The sequence below is a fragment of the Paroedura picta genome, chromosome 3 (genome assembly GCF_049243985.1).
Source record: "Paroedura picta isolate Pp20150507F chromosome 3, Ppicta_v3.0, whole genome shotgun sequence".
Lineage (NCBI taxonomy): Eukaryota > Metazoa > Chordata > Lepidosauria > Squamata > Gekkonidae > Paroedura > Paroedura picta.
This window is the reverse complement of record NC_135371.1, coordinates 173,010,334-173,031,647: the sequence shown is the minus strand read 5'-3', so window position 1 is coordinate 173,031,647 and position 21,314 is coordinate 173,010,334. Positions and strand designations below refer to the sequence as shown.

Sequence of the window (21,314 nt, the reverse complement as noted above, 5' to 3'; positions counted from 1 at the left end):
AGACATGTCCTGTTACTGAAAATACGAGATGAATCAACTGTTTACCAGTTTTACAAAAAAAGCGCTATACAAATGCACTATCTTGACCAGATAAAGCGCTATACAAATGCGCTAAGTAATAGTTCCAAATTAAGCCCCCGATTTCCTGCTCCCCAATGTTACAAAGTACCTGGCACGCCAGCTTCGGCTCGCTCCAATCCCGGGCCGCCAGCCCGCACCTTGTGCGCCCCACCCTCGCCAAGAGGGCCCACGGTGAACTGGAAGGGGCTTCCCGGTACGTGCTGCCCTTTGTACTTGACGCTGACCGAGTGGATGCCCGTCTCGGTGGGCACGAAGCGGATGCAGTACGTGTTGTTCTCCGCCTCCAAGATCTCCGCGTCGTGAGACTTGCCTGACGGGCTGGTCACTTGAGCAGTCATGTCCCTGATGTTGATTTCTGCGGAGGAAAGGCACAAAATGCGGGTTACTGGAATGGACGGATGCGATCCGTCACCCCCTTGCTGCACTAGACGTGTCTTGTCCCGACTTACAATGTGCTGCAGGCCCCCATGTCTAGCACTCGGTGGATTCCAGGGAAAGTGTTGTTAGATGCCATGGTGCCCCTGGGCGCCATGTTGGGGACCACTGCCATAGGTTTTAAGCTGCAATCACGGTAGAACGCTACGCAAGATACGCAAGGAAACGCATGCCTCCCCCTCCAGAAAACCGCTGGCGGAGACCCAGCATCAACAAGCTGTCCTGTAATCGGCCAGAAGCCGACGGCCCTTGGCTTGGAAGCCAAAGTGATGACTCAGCTTCGAACGTGGTTCTTTTTCCCTTATAAGTCAAGCTGTGGGCAGAGTTTCCCCACGCCCTGCCTCGAGTTGGGAAGCGCTCCAAGCTCCCCAGCCTCTTCCCCCCTTTCCCCTGGGCTCATCCCCAGCTCGGGGAGGCAGGATTGCCCCGGCGGAAGACTCTCCGTTCCAGCGACTCTCCTCCGAGGCCGGTAACCAGTGGCCGAATCCTGGCTTTCTCCGTTTGCCGAAGAACACAGAAAACGTGCCGAGTGCTTCAGCCTGCCGGCTTGGATCCTGCTCGGCTGTGCAGGGTGGTGGGCTCCTCGAGGGGGAGGAAGCCGTAGCCGTACGGTGGCACATGAGCCAGTCCAAGCATTGTGAAGATCTCTCTCTCTGTGCATGAGCAAGCGTCCTCAAGCTCCAGGCCACTTAACAGTGATGCTTCCCCTCCCGTAGAGTTTTCAAGGTGAGAGACGCAGGGAGGCGGGCTTGCCGTCGCCTGCTTCTGCGTGGCCTCCCTTCCAAATCCCGGTCCAATACGGCCTAGCTTCTGAGAAAAGCCAAGATCAAACTTGCCCTGGCTGTCTCGGTGAAGGCCAGAGATTAACAGAGGAGGTTTGCTGCTGCTGCTGCCGGCCTGTGCGTAGCAACCGGGGACTCTCATCCAAGCACTGACCAGGGCCGATCCGGCTCAGCCTCCGAGGTGTGCCGAGAGCCTGGTAATCTAGGCCTACGGCTCAAGTTGTGTGCCTTCTACAAACTCCAATGGCAACCAAGTCTCGCAGGGGTCTTTCAAGTTTCTTACAGCAAGTCGTAAAACACAAGCAGGCAGCCGCTAACTACCCGTTTCTCTCTCGCCTGGAAGATGCTACAGGCCTGCCCAAAGTCCGCTGGGATTTCGCGGCAATTAAAAACACCGTTCTAAAGCAACCGTGCCTCGCCGGACAGCCTCAGCCAGGCAAGAACCCCCCAGCTGCAAATTTCTTCCCATTCCACGTCACGCAAAGACTGTGGCGAAGGCTTGGGAGAGGAGCACAGAATCAGCAACCCGGCCGTGAGCAACAACCAACTATATGCTTCCATCCGCTTTTAGAAAAGGCTTATTAAAAAAAAAAACCCTTCTTTAATTGCATATGCATCTGCGGGGATGGGAGCATTGAAGAAGAAGAAGAAGAGTTGGCTCTTATATGCCGCTTTTCCCTACCCAAAGGAGGCTCAAAGTGGCTTACAGTCGCCTTCCCTTTCCTCTCCCCACAACAGACACCCTGTGAGGTGGGTGAGGCTGAGAGAGCCCCGATATTCCTGCTCGGTCAGAACAGCTTCATCAGTGCTGTGGCAAACCCAAGGTCACCCAGCTGGCTGCATGTGGGGGAGAATCGAACCCGGCATGCCAGATTAGAAGTCCGCACTCCTAACCACGACACCAAACTGGCTCTGAGACGTCAGAACACGTATGACTCCAATGTAAGTCGTACGATCAAAGCAGGAGAGAACTTATTTTGCCCTCCCCGCAGAATAGGTCCAACTCAGAGGCGATTAAAGACACGTAGTCAGATAAACGCACTGAAAGAACTTCTGTTGTGGCCAGATTTGCTTGGAGGGCGATCAGAACAAGGAAGAGCTGGGAGAATTCGGAGCAACTTCGGTAGAGATAGTCTCAATTGCCTGAGATGATGCATGGGGATCCTAAAACGTAATTTTGCTGATTCTTCTTCTTCCCTTCTCCTTATTTATTTCTTAGCTGCCACTCCCACAAGACTGATGGGTTACAAAAAAGTGCATAAACCCCATATAGCAAACCCCTAAAACTATCAAAAGCACAAAAAGTACAATCACCGTACAGTAAAAAAGGACAATCCATGCCAGAGGATGTTGAAAAGTTTTAAATTTTATACTCTTTCAATTCCCAATGAATATTTCATATTGTCATAAAATTACTGGTCTAGTACTGTAATAAAGCCAATTGGCGATTTGCTATAACAACCATTCGCAGCAGGGATCCTCAACCTGTGGCCCTCCAGATGTTCGTGGACTACAATTCCCATGAGCCCCTGCCAGCATTTGCTGGCAGGAGCTCATGGGAATTGTAGTCCACGAACATCTGGAGGGCCACAGGTTGAGGATCCCCGATTTGCAGGAATCAATCCCCCAGCCGCCACCCTCTGCCCGCTCACCTGGGATTTTGAGACTGAGGTCGCACTGGCTGCCGATGTTGGCCACCGAGGGGGCCTTGCGGCTCCTGGTGATGGTCTGCTTCATGCGGCCCTCTCCGGTCACCTTCACGGAGAAGGGGCTCCCTGCGCCGGGAGAGAAGACGTAGGGGGGGATTGAGAGGGGACAGAGAGGAGAGGAGGCCCACAGGTAATTGGCCCTGGGAAAGGTCGACCAGGCATAGACAGCAAGGGAACTACAGCTTTCCCCTGTGCTTCAAGTTCTCAGAGCGAGGGATTTGGGGATGAGGAAAGATCTCTGCTCCGCTCCGGTCACTGAGGAAGGGAGGCTGGGAGGCAGCACTGCTGGCCGTTGCTGGCAATTGTCCGGCCCCGCGAGCAAAACCGTGACTTTTATCAGGCATGTTTTAAATTTTTAGCAGTCTCGGTGGGCCTTATAAGGACCGAAAGGCGGGAGAGCGAACGTGGCAAACAAAGAAATCAGCTCTAGCAGGCTTGGCCTCTTCCCACCGTGAAAAGGGAGGACCGAGAAGACACCCCGCTGATAGCTGGAGGGGAAGGTTAGAGAGCTGCCTCTGGGTCCTGTTTGGAGTGGGGGCTCTCCCACGCCAGCCCGTTTTTATCCCTCTCCCGAAAGGCCAAGTGGAGAGCGTCCAAGGAAGTTGACGGGCAGTAGGTTCAGGACGGAAACAAGGAGATACCACTTGACGCGGAAAGTGATGGACAGGTGGAATTTGCTGCCAGAGGGTGTCATGATGGCTGAAGGAATATACAGCCTTAAAAGGGAATAGGACAGATGGGAGGGGAAGTCTATCAATGGTTACTGGCCAGGGTGGCTGAATGGAACCTCCATATTCAGGGGCACTAATCCTTTGAATCCTAGAGCCAGGAGGCCACATCAAGGGAAGGCATCAGGCTTCATGCCCCGTTACTGGTCTTCCAGAGGAACTGGTTGGCCACTGGTGAGTCAGGATGCTGGACAGGATGGGCTCTTCTGAAGGCCTCGGCCTCTCTGTCCTGTGGTTGGCCTTCCAGAGGAACTGGTTGGCCACTGTGTGAGACAGGAGGCTCACGCCCTGCTAGGATAAGCTTTACCTATTGAACACGTTCAAAGGCATTCAACCACTGAATCCCAGTTCTGTTTCCACGGAAGGCACCCCATCCAGTCGTACAGAATGGAAACACATCATCCATCAGCCTTGTGATATAAGGACAACAGACTCGCATTCTAGCTGTGCCTGAGGCAGTGCCTCAGGAAAGCTCCTCCCCGGCTTCAAATTTTGCTAAGCTGCCTCTCTTCTAATGTTGCCCTCAGACACCTTTCAAGGCACCCACCACATGGTTTTTAGTAAGTGGGTGGGGCCAGGTGATTTCTTTCTCTAGCAAGGGTCCTGATTGGTTGTGCAGATTTCTTTTTTTAAAGTCACTTTGGCAGCATTCGCCAACCTGCCGCAAGCATTTCACTGTATGCCTTGAGCCAGATGCGGCAGCCGTTTTGTGGTTCCACCTCCCGGAGTGGCCATTTCGGGGCTGCACCCAAGGTGCCCAAAGTTCCGGGACCCTGGCCCTACCTCTTCAGCCCCCAGGGGAACCCCAGAGCCAAGCGGGTGGCCCTTACCTGGCACATGCTGGTCCGCGAACTTGATGTTGATGATGTAGTTGCCCGGCTCAGTCGGACAGTAGGTCACCTTGCAGGTCCCGTCCTCCAGATCCTCCGTGTTGATGTCGACCTTGCTGGGGCCTTCGATGGACAGACTCAGCCCGCCGTACCCTGAAGTGCGGGAAAGGGAAGCTTGGAGTTAAAAGATTCTGCCCAAGCGGCGTCCCACACCCACGTCTTTTGCATGGAACAGAATACATTTGCAGCTTGTGCTGGGTGCAAAGACCTTCCCTTGTGTGCTTCCCTGGGGAAGAACCAGGAACAAAGCAGGCCAGCCCCTGAAGGACCTTTCCCAGCATCTTTATCTCAAGGTCGTACACCCCAAACTTGTCGGTCCCTAAACAGCCCACCTAACCAAGCTTCAAAAAGATGTTGCTTAAACAGCAGCTGCAACCGCAGCAAAAGGACTTTTCTTCGGTAAGCCGCAGCATCCGTTTTGCGGTTGGCTCCGCCTCCTGCAGCAGCCATTTTGAGTCTACGCCCTCCAGGGCTGTGTCGGAATCCCAGAGATGCAAAAAAATAGCCTTGAAACAGTTGGGTTCCCTCCGCCCACCATCCCCGGTCCAGACGGTCCCAGTGGTGCCTTCCAACTCTAGAATTAAACAAGGAAATGTCCCCGGGTTCCCCAACTTAAAACCCCTCCTTCGCACCAGCATCTCTCGTGTCAATGATGAACTCGGACGGTTCAAAGGTCCGGCCCTCGCTGAGCCCCAGGCCCGAGACCCTCACGCGGCTGGCGTCCCCGATCTCCGACTGGCTGATCATCACCGTGATGGGGCTGCTGGGGATGTGCAGGCCGTTCTTCTTGATGTTGACGATGTGCTCCCCGATCTCCTTGGGGACAAAGGAGATCCCTGCAGAATGGGGGGAAAGAGAATATTGCATTATCTGCCTCTTCTCTCCCTCTCTCTCTCTCTCTCACACACACACACACACCACAGTTATGGTGGGAGGCTGCTGGACTCAAAGAATAGATAAGGCCAAGGAAAATGCTATTATTTATTATTTTATTTTATTTATTTAGATTTATGTACCGCCCTCCCCAAAGGCTCAGGGCAGTTTACATTAAAACTAGTCAACGATACTAGTTCGGGATTGAAACGGGATTGAAAACAAATAAGCCGGTATCGTCACGTCCTTGTATAAAGCTATGGTGAGGACTTATTTTGAATGCTGTGTACAGTTCTGGCCACTGCGCCTCCAAAAAGACCCTCTAGATGCAGAAAAGAGGAGCTTAAAGGATTACGGGGATGGAAGAAGGTCCCTACAAAGCAAGGACAAAGAGGCTGGGGCTCTTCAGAATGGAGCAAAGACGGCTGAGGGGGCGACGTGACAGAGGTGCACAAAATTGGGCATGGGATGGAGAAAGTAGAGGAAGACTTACTCTCCCCCCCTTCTTTTTACTACACAAGAACTTGTGAGCAGCCATGAAATTAATGATCAGTAGGCATAGAAGAGGGCAAAGGAAATCCCTTCACCCACAGAGTTATGAACCCGTGGGATTCACTGCTGCAGGAAACAGTGGGGGCCATGAGCACAGACAGCTCCCAAAGGAGACCGGGCCAACTTATGGAGCAGAGGTCCATCGGTGGCTCTGAGCCACAAGGTCTAGATCAGGGGTAGTCAAACTGCGGCCCTCCAGATGTCCATGGACTACAATTCCCAGCAGCCCCCTGCCAGCATTCGCTGGCAGGGGGCTCCTGGGAATTGTAGTCCATGGACATCTGGAGGGCCGCAGTTTGACTACCCCTGGTCTAGATGGAGCCTTCTGTCTGGGGCAGAGATGCTCTGTCTGGGTTTTTGGCCACAGAGCGTTGGACCGGATGAGCCACTGGCCTGATCCAACATGGCTTCTCTTCTGTTCTTATGTCTGGGGCAGAGATGCTCTGTCTTCATGACTCCTGTGTGCCACAGAGGGCTGAACTGGAAGGGCCCTTGGCCTGTTCCCACATGGCTTCTCTCACGCTCACTTGCGCTCTTAAGACCAAGCTCTCCCCCACTCACCAACGTGACCATTGCGCAGCCTCTTCAGCAGGCAAGGCTCCTCCCGGCCGGAAGGCGGGACCACGGTGGCCGTCAGCTGGCTCAGGTCCGTCTCGGTGATGTTCAGAGGGATATCCGCGGAAGAGCCCACTTTGAGGTGGGACATCCGCATGGTGTCGTCTCCTGCGGAAGCAGAAGAGAGTCACATCCCTTCCTCTCCAAGGCTGCCCCCCCCCCTCCTTGGGCCGCTCCCTCCAATATTCACCTGTAATCTTGGCCGTGAAGGGGCTTCCCGGGATGTGTTTGTCGTTGTATTTCACCAGGATGTTGTAGTCCCCGGGCAGAACTGGCAGGTAGGACACCGTGCAGGTGCCGTCTTGGTTGTCAGTGCAGCCGATCTCCGCTTTGGAGGGACCTTCGATGGCTAGAGACAGGCCACCTATCCCAAACCCCCAAAAAGGGAGGGTTCCCCGTTAGTCCCGACACAAAGTCCACCAACAAAGAAGAACCGGGGGGGGGGGGAGGAAGAGGGGGGAGTGGCAAGAAACAGTCCCTGAGTGAGGCCAACTGGAAAATTACGGAGCTAAAACGCAAAACGTATTAGAACTTGTTCCTGAGTTGAGAAATCTGTCAACAAAAAGGTCAAAACCAACAAGAGGTGTATAAATCTAAACCAACTCTTCTACTTCTAACAAAAATGCTTCTGTATTTGTAGTATGCAAGCCTGGGAGGATTTGTCTCATCAAATCAAATCAAATAATAAATAAGTTACAGAGTTGACTGGCTGCTTTATGTACAACCTGGGGCCAAGTCCTTTGCGGAGATTTTAAAAGATGCCAAAAGTTGGCTTTCATCTGAAGGAGTCTAAAGCGGCTTCCAATTGCCTTCCCTGCCTCCCCCCACCACAGACACCCTATGAGGTAGGTGGGGCTGAGGGAGCTCTGAGAGAAAGGCTCTATGAGAACAGCTCTATCAGGGCTGTGACTAGTCACCCAGCTGGCTGCGTGTGGAGGGGCGGAAAATCAAACCCGGCTTTCCAGATTTAGAAGCTGCCGCTCTTAACCACGACATCTGAATGCATATTCCATCGTTGCGAAGAAATCTCTGTCTCTCAACCCCCCTAAATGTCTCTCCACCTTAAACGATGCCACTTGTACAAGCTCCCTCAAAGGCCTCCTCGATAACACCAGGAGCCCCCCTTCCTCCCCCCCCCATTCCATCGAACCGGAGCCACAATGGAAAGAGTCCAAGCTCTGGGCCATACCAGGAGGGCTGCCCCAAGCAGCGGGAGAGCCGGCATCTGCAGCTGTGGGACACGGATTCTCTTATGTTCTTCTAGACAGCTACAAGAGGGGCTTTGATAAACATCTGGAGCAGAGGTCCCTGGGTGGCTCTCAGCCTCAAGGGACAATTGGAACCCTCTGCCTGGGGCAGGGAGACTCTGTCTTCTTGGTGCTTGGGGGGCCACAGTGGGAGGAGTTCTGGTCCCACTGGTGGGCCTCCTGATGGGCCCTGGGTTTTAATCACAGAGTGTGGGACTGGAGGGGCCACTGACCTGATCCAACATGGCTTCTCTTATGTCTGGGGCAGGGATGCTCTGTCTTCTTGGTGCTTGGAGAGGTCACAGTCTGGAGTCCTGGTCCCACTGGGAGCCCTCCTGAGGGCCCTTGGGTTTTGGCCACAGAGGGACGGACCGGATGGGCCCCTGGCCTGACCCAACACGGTTCCTCTTAGACTCTGAGGTTATGTTCTCCTAAGTTAGGACAGGGATGTGCTCTGAAACTCACCTTCGCCCGCATCTTTGGTGTTGACCGTGAAGACCGCTGGCTTGTTAACCACGCCGTGGATGAGCCCGGGCCCGTAAGCTGTCACGTGTCCGCTGTTGACGTAGTCCACGTAGAACTGCAAAGGGCTGCCTATGGGAGCAGAAGGAAGCACACAGCGTCATCGAGGGACGGCTTGCGCATCTCCAGCACTCTGCCCTCCACCCAATACAGCAGGGGTAGTCAACCTGTGGTCCTCCAGATGCTCATGGACTACAATTCCCATGAGCCCCTGCCAGCGTTTGCTGGCAGAGGCTCATGGGAATTGTAGTCCATGCGCATCTGGAGGGCCACAGGTTGACTAACCCTGGCCTACAGTCATGACTCTTCCCCACCCCCAAAAGAGTTACCTGGGATGTGCATGTTGTCGTAACGGATGTCCATCTCGTGCAGGCCGGCCTCCGTGGGGGCGTAGCGCACAGTCACGGTGCCATCCTTGTTGTCCGTGATGTCCGGCTTGGCCACTTTCCCAGAGGGCATGCGGACCTCCCCTGTAGGGACAGGAAATGACACTGAGGCACTCTGCTGGGCCCAACAGCCCTTCCGGGAAACCGGGCAGGTCAAACAGCAGGGGGCCCTAACGTGGCAGTGCCTGGGGGCCCCTGAACAAGTTTTCAGACATAGAATGGGAAGGGACCAAACAGGCCATCTAGTCCAGTCCCCTATCAATGTAGGATTAGTCAAAGTATTTTTAGAAAGTGTCAGGCCTAGATGGGACATTTGGTCTCTACTGGCCATGTAGGAGGTCCCAGGTTCAATCCCCGGCATCTCCAGTTAAAAGGACCAGGCAGGAGGGGATGGGAAAGACCTTGGCCTGAGACCCTGGCTCAGTGGCAGAACCTCTGCTTGGCAGACAGGAGGTCTCAGGTTCAATCCCCGGCATCTCCAGTCAAAAGGACCAGGCAGGAAGGGATGGGAATGTCCTTGACCTGAGACCTTGGGTCAGTGGCAGAGGCTCTGCTTGGCAGGCAGAAGGTCCCAGGTTCAATCCCCGGCATCTCCAGTTAGAAGGACCAGGCAGGAGGGGATGGGAAAGGCCTTGGCCTGAGACCCTGGCTCAGTGGCAGAGCCTCTGCTTGGCAGGCAGGAGGTCCCAGGTTCAATCCCCAGCATCTCCAGTTAGAAGGACCAGGCAGGAGGGGATGGGAAAGGCCTTGGCCTGAGACTCTGGCTCCAGGGCAGAGCCTCTGCTATACATTATTAACCGTATGATCCCAAGATTAGATCTACTGCAGTGGGCGCAGAACTCTGGTTAAGATCGATTAAAGCTGTAGTTGTGAATTTCCAGCATTCTGCAGGGGGTTGGACTAGATGACCCTGGAGGTCCCTTCCAACTCTATGATCCTACAACTGCCTGGATTGCCGCCCAACGCAGCCTTCCCCGTTACCTGTGATCTCGCCTTTCTTGATCGTGAAGGGGATGACCAGGTCGAAAGGCCGCAATCCCGCATCCAGCCCATTCACGGGACGGTCCGTCGCCTGGAAGACAAAAAGAGGGACCCGAGGCCCACGCCCCCCCAGAGAGTTGAAAACCAAAAAGGAAGACCAGAGCAACACACAGGGGTGGGGGAGGGATTCCACGGCTGCGGAGAAGGATGGAACACGGAGCAGACACAGACAGCGGGAGAAAGCCCCTTTCTAACCCTGTTTTGGGCCCTGGTCACCCCTCGGGAGATGAAGACGGGCTACAGCAGGAGTGGCCACACTGGGGCTCTCCAGCAGCTGGCAGGGGCTCATGGGAATTGTTGTCCATGGACACCTGGAGAGCCACAATTCCCCCCCCCCTTCTCTGGAGGGTGAACGAGTTTCGATTTGCAAAGGCGGAATCTTAAGAGTTGATGGACAGACTCCGTCTTTGCAACTTGAAATTGTTCTGATTCCAAATCAGAGTTTTGGACTAAGCACCTGCTAAGGAGGGCTTCCAATGTTGCTATTTCAGATTTCGGGGGCCTACGTGTCCAACAGCTCTTAGCATTGTCGGTGCCAAACAGAAATCTGGAGAACCAGTTTCAGGCTCGAGTTCTGCAATCCGTAATTCAGAATTATCGTTTTGGGGCATGTCGTCTACGCTCCCGACAGCGGCTAGGAGTCCGTCACTGTGTGTGTCCCCTTCCAGAAGTTGCGCTTTTAATGAAAGCAGACGCAAATGGCATTTCCAGCGGCTCCTTGAGAGCCAGCGGGGTGTCGTGGTTAAGGGCGGCAGCCTCTAATCTGGTGAGCCGGGTTTGGTTTTCCCTGCTTCTCCACATCCCGCCAGCACATCCCACCTTGGCCTTGTCACAGTCCTCTCAGAGCAGTTCTCTAGGAGCTCTCTCAGCTCCACCTCCCTGGCAGGATGTCTGTTGTGGGGAGAGGTGCTTGTAAGCCGCTTTCAGACTCCTTCGAGCAGTGTAAAATGGGGCATAAAAACCTGCTCGTTTTTTTTCTCCCTGTTGCTTTGGGGTTGACCACCTGTGTTTTTTTCAGAAATATCCAACGCTGCCAGCCCCTTCCTTGGAGAGCAGCCCTTTCCTATCCCCGTGGCTGAACGGCGCATCCCCCCTCCCTCCCCGCTTTCCAAAACAGACTCCTCTTGTGGACAAAGATGCAGACCAACACAGAGCAGCCCCCCAGGCCCCTTTTCCAGCTAATATGGGGACGTGGTACAGCCCAACTCGGACAGAGCTCGGCGATTCCAGCAGCGGAGGACAGGACAACACGAAGCAGGATGGCCCGCCCCTTCCCCGCCCCCAGAGATGGAGAGACGTGACCCCAGACAAAGACACCCTGAGAAAAGACGAGACCCCGTTGCATTCTGGACCGCTCTTCCCTCCCCGGAATTCAGGTGCCGGAAAGCTGGTAGCGAAGCAGCCCTGTTTGCGTGAGCACCGACAACGGGCAGTGGTGGGGGAGGAAGAGAAGGGCTGGCAGAACAGCCGCTCCGGCCAAAGGCGCTGCCCGGGATCCTGTGGGGTCAGCGAAGCACTTCTGGGGCAGCCCCTTGGCCAAAAGCTCCACGTAAACCTGCAAAGGCAGCATTGAGTTCAGCTGGTTGCTTAGAACTGGACGGGAGCCCCGTTGCTCGTCCGTGTTTCCCAGGCCAGGTTGCTGGGCCCAGGGGACTAGGGGTGGGTGCTACGCAGCTGGAGAAGGGACGGCAGCTGGTTGGCTAAGAGCTGCAAGCAGTAGCAGGACCCAGCTCCGAAGGGGGCTCCCTCCCGTCCTGCTGGAACGGCTGGCGCACCAAGATTCTGGATGCAATTACAAGAAACCGGCGTCGCGGCGGAGAGAAAGATGCAGCCCTGAGCAGCGTCCGGCCGTTGGGAAGCAAACAGCGTGAGCCTGGCAGGCCTGACCCTGTGCCAGGCCTGATCCGCATTTGCCTGGAGAGCCTCCTCCCGCTCCCAGCAGCTGCCAGCTGAGCTAGCAAGGGTGTCCCCCCTCTCATCCTGGGGGTTTTTCCGGAAAGCTTCGGAAAGGGAGGGCCCCAAAGGAGGCCGCATTCTGGTTTCTCAGAGATCCTAGCGACCTGACACTTTTTAAAGGGAGAGGAACAGGTGGGGGGAGGGGTCATCAAGGCGTTTGCTGGCAGGGGCTCATGGGGATTGTAGTCCACGGACATCTGGAGGACCACAGGTTGACTACCCCTGGTTTAGAGAACAGCCAGGCTCCGTTTCGTTCTCTCTTGCGCTGATCTTTCTCCCTGTATTTTATAAAAATTATTCATCTCCCCCCACCCTGTAGTGGGGCTTCCTCTGTGTGCATGGCCTCGCCTCCCATGGCGGCCATTTTGTGTTTGGCTCCACCTCCTATGGCAGCCATTTTGTGTGAGGATTCCAGCGGGACCCCTGCACTGTGATAATCATTTGCAAAAACAAAATTAACCTAGCCCACACTGGCAAATCCAGCTGGGAAAGAGTGTGGTAGCACAACGCCAATACCATACACTCTGTGGGCGGGGCCACACCTGTCCGTGCTGGTTTGCTATTAGCGGGCAGCTACTCTCGAGTTGCACAGTGGAAAGAAACTTTAAGGAGGGGCTCAGGACCCTGAAAAGCAGGGATTAACCCGGCGAACGAGGGACCCACGGCAAGAAGCAGCCCCGCCCCAAGCACAGCCGGGCAAGCGTGACGCAGGTGACTGAATCCCACGGGGGGCTTCCTTGCCCAGAATGCCCCGGGCCGGCTTTTCCCCTCCGAGAAACTGAACTGTTACTGTCGGTCCCCATGGCTGCTGTGCGCCGGGCGGGTACGTGTAGGGCGGGGCGCGCATCGGCTGCGCCATCTGCTGGGGGGTCGTGCGCTCACCGTCCAGAGCCTGTGATGGGAATGGGGGGGGGGGGCAAGAGGGTTAGAACGGACTCCGGGAGACGCTGGCACAGGGCCAGGGCGTCATCATAGCTCTTTGGCATCCAGAACTGTCCCAAATCCTTCTTCCGGAAAGGCAGTCCCTCCCCTCTCCCCCAAGCATTCCAGTGGCACTGGAGCTGTTTGTCTTCCTGGGACGAGTTCTGTCCCAGAAACAGTTTGAGGCCTGCGATTGCCCCGAAGATCACTTTTTTCTAGGAACAATAAACACTCTGGTGCCCCAGTTTGGGGACACACAGATTCCAGGCTGGCACCAGCGTCCAAGACACCTCCCTAGGAATCACACAGTGCCAGGAAACATTCTGCAGAAGCGTTTAACTCTAGAGCTCCCTCTCTCTCTCCACCCCACACCCGTGCTTCTCAGCCCCCCACGAGAACCTGAGACCCATTTCCCAAAGCTCTCCGCTCTGGCTGGCACAGAGATGTTTGCAACCGAGATTTCTGTCCTGCTCCGGAGGGGGGGAGGGAATCTGGCGCACGCTTTCCCTCCCTGGCTGGGGGCTGCTCACAGGCCTCTTTCTAAAGGGCTCGGAAGACAATCCCAGAAAGGGGGCATTGCGCTCCATGCAACGCACCCCGCGCCCGCCCGGTCAACAGCAAAGAGCTGGAGGGTTCCTTTTGCACAGGAAATCTGGAAACCATGACTAACAATTCGAAACAGGAAGGCTCAGCTTTGCAGGCAGCCAAGAGATGAGTCAGGAGAACACACTCTGCTGAACACTTGGACGGCGGCTGAAAACGCAGATGCCAGCGTACACGTTCCGGTTGCCAGATGTCCTCTTTTCAGAGGACATGCGACTTTTTAAAATACGCTGTCTGTCCTCTTTTGGGCTCTTTTTAACCAACTGATAGAATGGAATCCTAGAGTGGGAAGGGGCCATGCAGCCCATCTAGTCCCACCCCCTGCTCAGTGCAGGATCAGCCTCAAGCATCCAGGAGATCTGTCCAGCCACTGCTTGAAGACGGCCAGTGAGGGGGAGCTCCCCACCTCTTTAGGCAGCCCATACCAAGGCAAAACTAGACTCCTAGAATCCTAGAGTGGGAAGGGGCCATGCAGGCCATCCAGTCCCACCCCCTGCTCAGTGCAGGATCAGAGTTATACTGCAGAGCAAACCAGCAAGGCTACCTTCTGAATCCGTCTTTGTGTTTTCTAGACCATGTAGGTTTTACATTTATGCAAGAAGAGCCCTGCTGGATCAGACCAGGGGCCCCTCTAGACAGGCATCCTGTCTAACACAGGGGCCAACCAGTTCCTCTGGAGGGCCAACATCAGGGCAGAGAGGCCGAGGCCTACATGATAATTATCAGAAGAACCGTACGTACTACATCAGACCAGGGGTCCACCTAGCCCACCACCCTGCATCACAGAGTAGCCAATCAGTTCATCTGGATGGTCTACAACAGGGCACAGAGATCGAGGTCTATCCCTGAGGTTGCCTCTGAGCACTGGGATTCAGAGGTTGACTGCTTCGGAACATGGAGGTTCTCTATAGTCACCACAGCTAGAAGCCACCGTCTGCCATGACTCTGCCTAATCCCCTTCTAAAGCCATATATGCCTGGGGCCAACACTACATCCTCCGGCAAAGAGGTCCATTTTAATTCATTGCTGTGCACAAGAAGTATCTCTTTTGGCCCTTCCTGAATCTTCCAGGACACACCAGATTGCCCTGGAATTCCAGTACTTGGGGAGAAAAAGTCCTCTTTGTCAACTTTCTCTCCCCTGGGCCTCAATTCCCAAACCTCTCATCTCCCCCACCCCGCGACTGTCTTTTCCCCTAGACCGAGAAGTTCAACATTTGAACTGTGCCAGATCTCTGATGCGCTTGGCTGGCTATATATGGGGATTTGATGTAGGAAGGCAGAAAAACCCAGCCCCCTCCCCACACACACACACACACACACATTCCGAAAACCATGCTTCTCATGTTTGGCACAAGCCAAACGATTCTCCCGCGCCTGTGGAACTTGCACACTGGTGCTCGGCTTGGGGGGTGGGGGGGTGCCCTTCCCACTTGAGCCAGCTATAAGAAGTCTCAAACAAGCAGCCCCCAAGCAGGAATGCAAGGCAGGCTGGGACAATGGGATGGGGGCTGTGGGGATGCAAAACCTGCCCGGAGATGGATTTTCCTGAAGCAAAATGCCTATCGCTCAGATGCTCGGTGTCCGTCCGCCATTCAAGGCATGATGAAAACGTGTTCCCCAACCAGGGGAAAGAAAGCCACGGGCTGTGGGACAGACTCCCCCTGGGGCATCACCTCTCCAAAGACCTGGTGGAACGCGCTCACGGGAGAGCTGAGGGCCCCAGTTCTGCCGGGCCTGCAAAACGGAGCTCTTCCGCCAGGTCTTCGGTTGAGGCCAGGGGGGAGTAAGATCCGGGCCCCGGCCTGCGGCTAGCCAAGTCATCAGGCTACTCCTGGGTTTGTCCTCTCCCCAGGCAATCTTAAGGAGTCTGCTGAGCTGGGGGGAGGGAGTTCTGTTGCCGCAAGGGGGGAGGGGGATTAACGGAGTTTTATGGGGTTTTACTGTGGGGGAGTGTTGTTACTCACCGTGAGCCACTGTGTGGGAGTGGTGGGCTATATGTTGAATGAATGAATGAATGAATGAATGAATGAATGAATGAATGAATGAATGAATGAATGAATGAATTCTGTACTCAAAATGGCCAGAACGTTGGCCACCCCCATCAAAAGGCAGGAGAGGCAGGGACCCTCCCCTGGAGAGGCTATTCCATCATTGTGGGGCCGCCACTGAAAAGGCCCTGCCTTGTGTGCCAACCAAATGGATTTATTTGATTGATAGGACAAGTCAGGGGGGCCTCTCTCCTGGATCTTCCCAGGCAGGAGGAGGTGGCCAACGATGGACCTTTCAATACCCCACTCCAAAGCCATGTAAGGATTCAGGGCACAATTCCGTCCGAGTTTCGAACACCTTGCCTAACTTCCAAACTCACTCGCACACGCCCGCGAGCCACAGTGTCCCACGTCGCAGCCTCACCAGCAACTCCCCTGCTGAACCGAGCCGGACCCACGGCCACGAGCCACGCCTCCTGAGCCATGCCGAGACTCACCGTAACCTGGAAAGGACTGTTCGGGATGTGCTCCCCTCCGAAGCGCACGCAGATGACGTATTTCCCCGGCTGGGGGGCTGTGTAGAAGATGTCGAAGGTGCCGTCCTCGTTCTCCACCACGTCCACGTCCACCTCTGTGCCGTCGGGGGTGCAGACCGTGCAGGTCACCTTGCCCTTCCCGGCGGCCTTGGCGTCCACCGTGATGACTGTCTCCTCTCCGATCTGGATGGTGGGGCCGATCCCTGCTCCTGCCGGAAGGGGAGATTGGTCAGGGATGGAGAGCTTCTCCCGGGCATCGGGTCCCCTCCCCCCATGCACGGCGAGGGCGCTCAGATTAGGCCACTAAGGGGTCTGCCCCGAGCCCCAGCCTTGTCTATAGGGTTGGCCAACCTGCATGCAGGGCCTGGAGAGTACTCAGCATTACGACTGATCAACAGACTAGAGGGGAAGACGGCCAAGTGAGGGGGAGCTCCCCACCTCCTGAGGCAGCCCATTTCACTGCTGAACTAGACTCCTAGAACCCTAGAGTGGGAAGGGTCTATAAAGGCCATCTAGTCCCACCCCCTGCTCAAGGCAGGATCAGCCTCAAGCAGCCAGAATAAGTCTCCGTCCAGCCTCTGCTTGAAGACCACCAGTGAGGGGGAGCTCCCCACCTCCTTAGGCAGCCCATTCCACGGCCAAATTATTCTGAAATTTTTTCCCTGATGCCTAGCTGGTGCCGTTCTACATGTAGTTTAAACCCACGACTGTGGGTCTTCTCCTCTGCTGCCCACAGGATCCTTTCCCTGCCCTCCTCCAAGTGACAGCCTTTCAAACACTCCAAGAGAGCCATCCTGTCCCCTCTCCTCTTCTCCAGGCTGAACACTCCCAAGTCCCTCAGCCTTTCCCCTGAAAAAGCGACCACTGGATGGCTTGAAGGGCATCATTTAATGCATCATGTTCACACATGCTTCAGTTCCAGTTTATTTTTCTAAATTTCCAGTTGGATCGGCAACCCAAATCACCAAGCTGACTATATTGACTTACTCTGGGGAATCCGCCTTGTGCCCAGGGGCGTAAGGTAGACAATTAAAAAAAAGAAAAGAAAACCCTACAAAATTGTAGAGGCTGGAAGCTAGAGAGGACCCCGCAACCTTTCGGAACATCACATGGAAAGGACTAAACCAAGAAAAAAGGGGGGGGGGCACAGCAACCTGAATTTGATTCTAGCCCAGAAGCGGAGGGGAAAAGGAAGGCTGTCCTGGCTTTGGGTGACCCGCAGTCAGCTCTGAAGACTTCCCATAGTTCCCACAGGCAAAAAAACCCCAAACCTTCTAGGCCTTCTATTTGGGAAAAAGAAGAGATGAGGATCATACACTACAAAGTGAAAGAGCACAGAACTACAACTCCCAGAGTCCCTTGAGGGCTGGATGCAGGCAGTGAAATTCTTGGAAGGCCAAGGATAGTCAAACTGCGGCCCTCCAGATGTCCGTGGACTACAATTCCCAGGAGCCCCTGCCAGCGAATGCTGGCAGGGGCTCGTGGGAATTGTACTCCACGGACATCTGGAGGGCCGCAGTTTGACTACTCCTGCCTAAGGCAGTGGTGGCCAACTATCATTCCCATGAGCCCCTACCAACTGGCCATGCTGGCAGGGGCTCGTGGGAATTGTAGTCTATCTGGAGAGCCACGGTTTGGTCATCCCTGGTCTAAGGGTCTCGGGTTAAGGCCTTCCACATCCTCTGAACCAGAGATGCCCAGCGATTGGACTTGGGACCTTCTGCACGCCAAGCAGAGGCTCTGCCACTGAGCCCCTTCCCCCAGGGAACCACCGGGATAAAGAGTCTTTCAGCCGGGTTACGTCCAAACAAAAACTTCAGCGGCTGGCTTGAATTACCGGGGTCGCACTCAAAAGTGCAAACTTCCTGACCTGGATGGCCCACGAAAGCTTGAACCGGTCAGACCTCGGAAGCTAAGCGGGGCTGACCCTGACTAGTCTTAAGAATTTGGGGGCCAGTTCCTCCAAGGAACATGGGGGGGGGGAGTCATGACACGGAGGTAGGCCATGGCAAACCACCAAACAATCCTCAGATTTTGTGGCCAAGCGACACACGTTATCCGATGAGTAGATAACATTTTTTTAAAAGGGCTCCCTGGACTGAAGCAAGGAGTCAGACGTCCACCTGCTCATCCATCAGAATCTCCCCAAATTGCCCCCACCCTGCCTTGCATCTCACGCACCTCCAACGCAGGTGTGCTTCAATGAGCCGGGGGGGGGGCAAACAACCTAAAACTCTACCCGAGTCACCCCAAGGCCAGCAACACCCTTCCCTAGAGAGAAAAGCCCTTGCCGTGGGGCTACAGGGACATGCAATTCTTCCCCGGACCCCGACTAAGAGCACATTCCAAAACTGCCCCGGGTGCAAGCCAAGTCCAGCCAGCCAGAGAGGAGCCGGGGGGAGGGGAAGGATTATTTTGGGGAGGGAGGGAGGAGAACGAGGGTAGGGTTGGGTGGGATGTACTGGGGAAACCATGCCGTTCCCCCCTCGCCAGCGCTTAGATCCACCTCGCCGTTAGCAATGAGAGCTGAAAAGAATTACTCGAGAGTAGAGAGAGGGGGTTCTTCCTTTTGCATCTCTGAAGAGGCCTGGGTGAGCAAATTGTTCTCCCCTGCTGGCAGGAAGGTGTGTGTGTTTGTGGGGGGGGGGGGAGAGAATCTACTCTAGTCTTTTGCACGCCATCGTCAAACTCAAATTTGCTTTAGAGAGGCCTTTTCACTTCAGCCAAGCCAAGGGAGAGACCTAGCAATGACCACTAGCCAAACTGCCGTCGTACAGCTCTTCCCTGGACCCACATCAATATAAGTTCTTATATAAAACTGCTTTTCAGGCTGAGGTCTTTCCTTTCACCTCTGGCCTGGTCCTTTTTAATTGGGGATTGCACCTGGGACCTTCTGCCTGCCAAGCAGAGGCTCTGCCACTGAGCCAGGGTCTCAGGCCAAGGTCTTCCCCATCCCCTCCTGCCTGGTCCTTCTAACTGGAGATGCCGGGGATTGAACCGGGGACCTTTCTGCAGGCCAAGCAGAGGCTCCACCACTGAGCCACAGCCAGGGAGCCATTGGGCTTACGGAGGCTACAGCTAAACTAAAACTTCAGCAACTTGCTTGAATTACCAGGTAATTGAATTACCAAGTATATACTTCCTTTTGATCAACGTGTTATTGTAAGCAGGGAGCAAAATGTTGGACATAGTAACTTTGCAGGCAATAAGATCTGGAAGGGAAAAGATTAAGAGAACTTTCTCTCTCTCTGTGGGGAACACTTAACTTCTAAACTATGAGAGAGAAGCAAACTTCTAAGTCTCATTGGTTCTTGCTTGCCTTCTGTTTTATAGGACCTCTCATCATCTTCTTTCTTTCCTGGGATTGGAGGTGAAGCTAATTCACTTCAAAAGGTTAATCTGTTCAAAGTACGTTATATATCCCTGCATAAATAGGCTTCTATTTTTGTAAGTAAAATTTCTTTCTCGTGTTCCCTGTGAAGTCCAGCCATCTTTGTCATTTGTCTGAGCAACACGTTTCCCTTAACTGGGAAGCATGCAGGGCTGGGGATACTGCGTAAGGCTTCTGTGCTTCCAAAATGAATTGATACAATTTTTTGCATTCAACCCAATTAATCTTAGCACCAGTTCTCTTCCAGTCGCATCAGCTCTGATTTGAACCCTAGCACGGAGAGAAAGGGGAGGTGACGCCAGCCCCCTTCTCCCCGGGCCGGAGCAGAGGTGGAATCTAACGCAGCAGTCGAATCATGCAAGGGAAGGGGAGCCGGAGAGTGAGCAAGCAGGGAAACAGGGGGGCACCTCCAGCAAGCTGCTTACCTAGCCCGTGACCTCCGATCGACACTGAGGTGGGAGGGCAAAAGCAAGGGGAATCAAGTGAGATACGTTTCACACGGAACAGTGCACAATTAAAAAAAACTCACACAAGAAACACACACAACGTGGCAATTCCCTCCCCACGGTGGGTGAGCGGCGTGGCCGGATGTGCCCGGCAAGAAGCAGTTGGTGTGTGGGAGGGGGGGGGGGCGTGGCGTTGTTTCAGCGTGGCTCGCCCCACCCTCCGATTCCCCCCACCTCCTTCCCTCCCTCCCCCGGCCGAGCCCCCAGCCGCAAAACGGCCCCTCACCCGTCACGGTGCACTTGCTGGCGTCTCCGGTGGGCAGGGCGCGGATGCGGTACGGGGAATAAGGGATCTCGTCTCCCCCGTACTTGATGAGGATGGTGTAGCGGCCGGTCATGTCCGGGACGTACGAGACGGTGTAGGTGCCGTCTTGGTTGTCGCGGATGGTGGCCTTTTTCGGTTTGCCTTCGGGATCCTACGCAGGGAAGAGGAGCCGGAAAGGAAGGTTTATGGATGGCAGTAGGTCAAGGGTGGCCATAATTGTGCCTCTGCAGATGTCCATGGACTATAATTCCAATGGTCCATTGAAGTCACTATGGTCTCCTCGTGAACTCATGACACTGTCCACTACAGCAAGGGTAGTCAACCTGTGGTCCTCCGGATGTCAATGGACTACAATTCCCATGAGCCCCTGCCAGCGTTGGATTTGTATGGAATTGTACAAATGGAATTGTAGTCCATTGATATCTGGAGGACCACAAGGTTGACTACCCCTGCTCTATAGAACCAGACTCTTGGTCCATCGAGATCACTATGGTCTACTCGCGAACGAGACCCTTGGTCAACCAAGGTCACTATGGTCTACCCATGAACCTGCCCTCTACAAAACTAGGCCCTTGTTCCATGGAGGTTCAGCACGGTCTGCTTATGAACCCACGAATCTGTCTTCTACTGAAGCAGACCCTTGGCCCATCAAAAGAATAGTGGACTCAAACTGGCAGAGGCTCTCCAGGATCTCAGGCTGGGTTCTTTCACACCGCCAATGTGCCAGATCCTCTAACTGGGAATACCCGGGATTGAACCGGGACCCTTCTGCATGCCAAGCAGATGCTGCCACCAACCCATGGCCCCTCCCCACATCTCTTGTCCTAAACCAGATGGACCCAGGCTTGTCTGATCATTCCTGATCTTGGAAGCCAAGCAAGGTTGGCCTCAGCGCTTGGATGGAAGACCTCCGAAGAGGTCTACACTTGCTCTGCAGAGGCAGGCAATGGGAAAGCGTCATAAGTTGGCTGCAACTGGACAGAGATAAGAAAAGGTACCCAAACCTGTTGCACTACTTGTTGAGACAGTCAAACCAAGCAGAGTTGCCAGCGTCCGTAACATTACAGGCCCCCATTTTCTCAAAAGATCCGGCTACGCTCCAGCAAGGCATGCTACTCACCGTGATCTGGACAGCCAGGAGCCCTTCGCCCGCGTCCTTGGCATCGATGGTGAACTCCACTGGCAGGCTGGCTGGCACTCCGGTCGTGTTGAGCCCTGGCCCGCTGGCCTTCACCTTGCTGGCGTCGTGCGTGGGCAGGACCTTGACCTTGAACGGGCTGGAACG

At 54.8% G+C, this 21,314-nt stretch overlaps 1 protein-coding gene across 5 annotated transcripts in view; it reads right to left on the bottom strand.

Annotated features, from left to right (window-relative positions):
• FLNA (filamin A) overlaps positions 1-21,314 on the bottom strand; it is a 99,530-nt gene that overhangs the window by 11,218 nt on the left and 66,998 nt on the right. The window contains exons 28-41 of one of the 5 annotated variants that reach the window (XM_077329674.1): positions 21,150-21,306; positions 19,991-20,180; positions 19,684-19,707; positions 15,829-16,076; positions 12,602-12,709; positions 9,802-9,892; positions 8,764-8,904; positions 8,378-8,506; positions 6,856-7,029; positions 6,612-6,773; positions 5,258-5,461; positions 4,566-4,718; positions 2,951-3,073; positions 170-436 (exon numbers count right to left, since the gene is read on the bottom strand). In XM_077329674.1, the coding sequence (XP_077185789.1) occupies positions 170-436; positions 2,951-3,073; positions 4,566-4,718; positions 5,258-5,461; positions 6,612-6,773; positions 6,856-7,029; positions 8,378-8,506; positions 8,764-8,904; positions 9,802-9,892; positions 12,602-12,709; positions 15,829-16,076; positions 19,684-19,707; positions 19,991-20,180; positions 21,150-21,306 (2,171 nt within the window). The remainder of the gene's footprint in view (positions 1-169; positions 437-2,950; positions 3,074-4,565; positions 4,719-5,257; positions 5,462-6,611; positions 6,774-6,855; positions 7,030-8,377; positions 8,507-8,763; positions 8,905-9,801; positions 9,893-12,601; positions 12,710-15,828; positions 16,077-19,683; positions 19,708-19,990; positions 20,181-21,149; positions 21,307-21,314) is intronic. The other 4 variants (XM_077329677.1, XM_077329675.1, XM_077329676.1 and 1 more) reach the window with 4 other exon arrangements.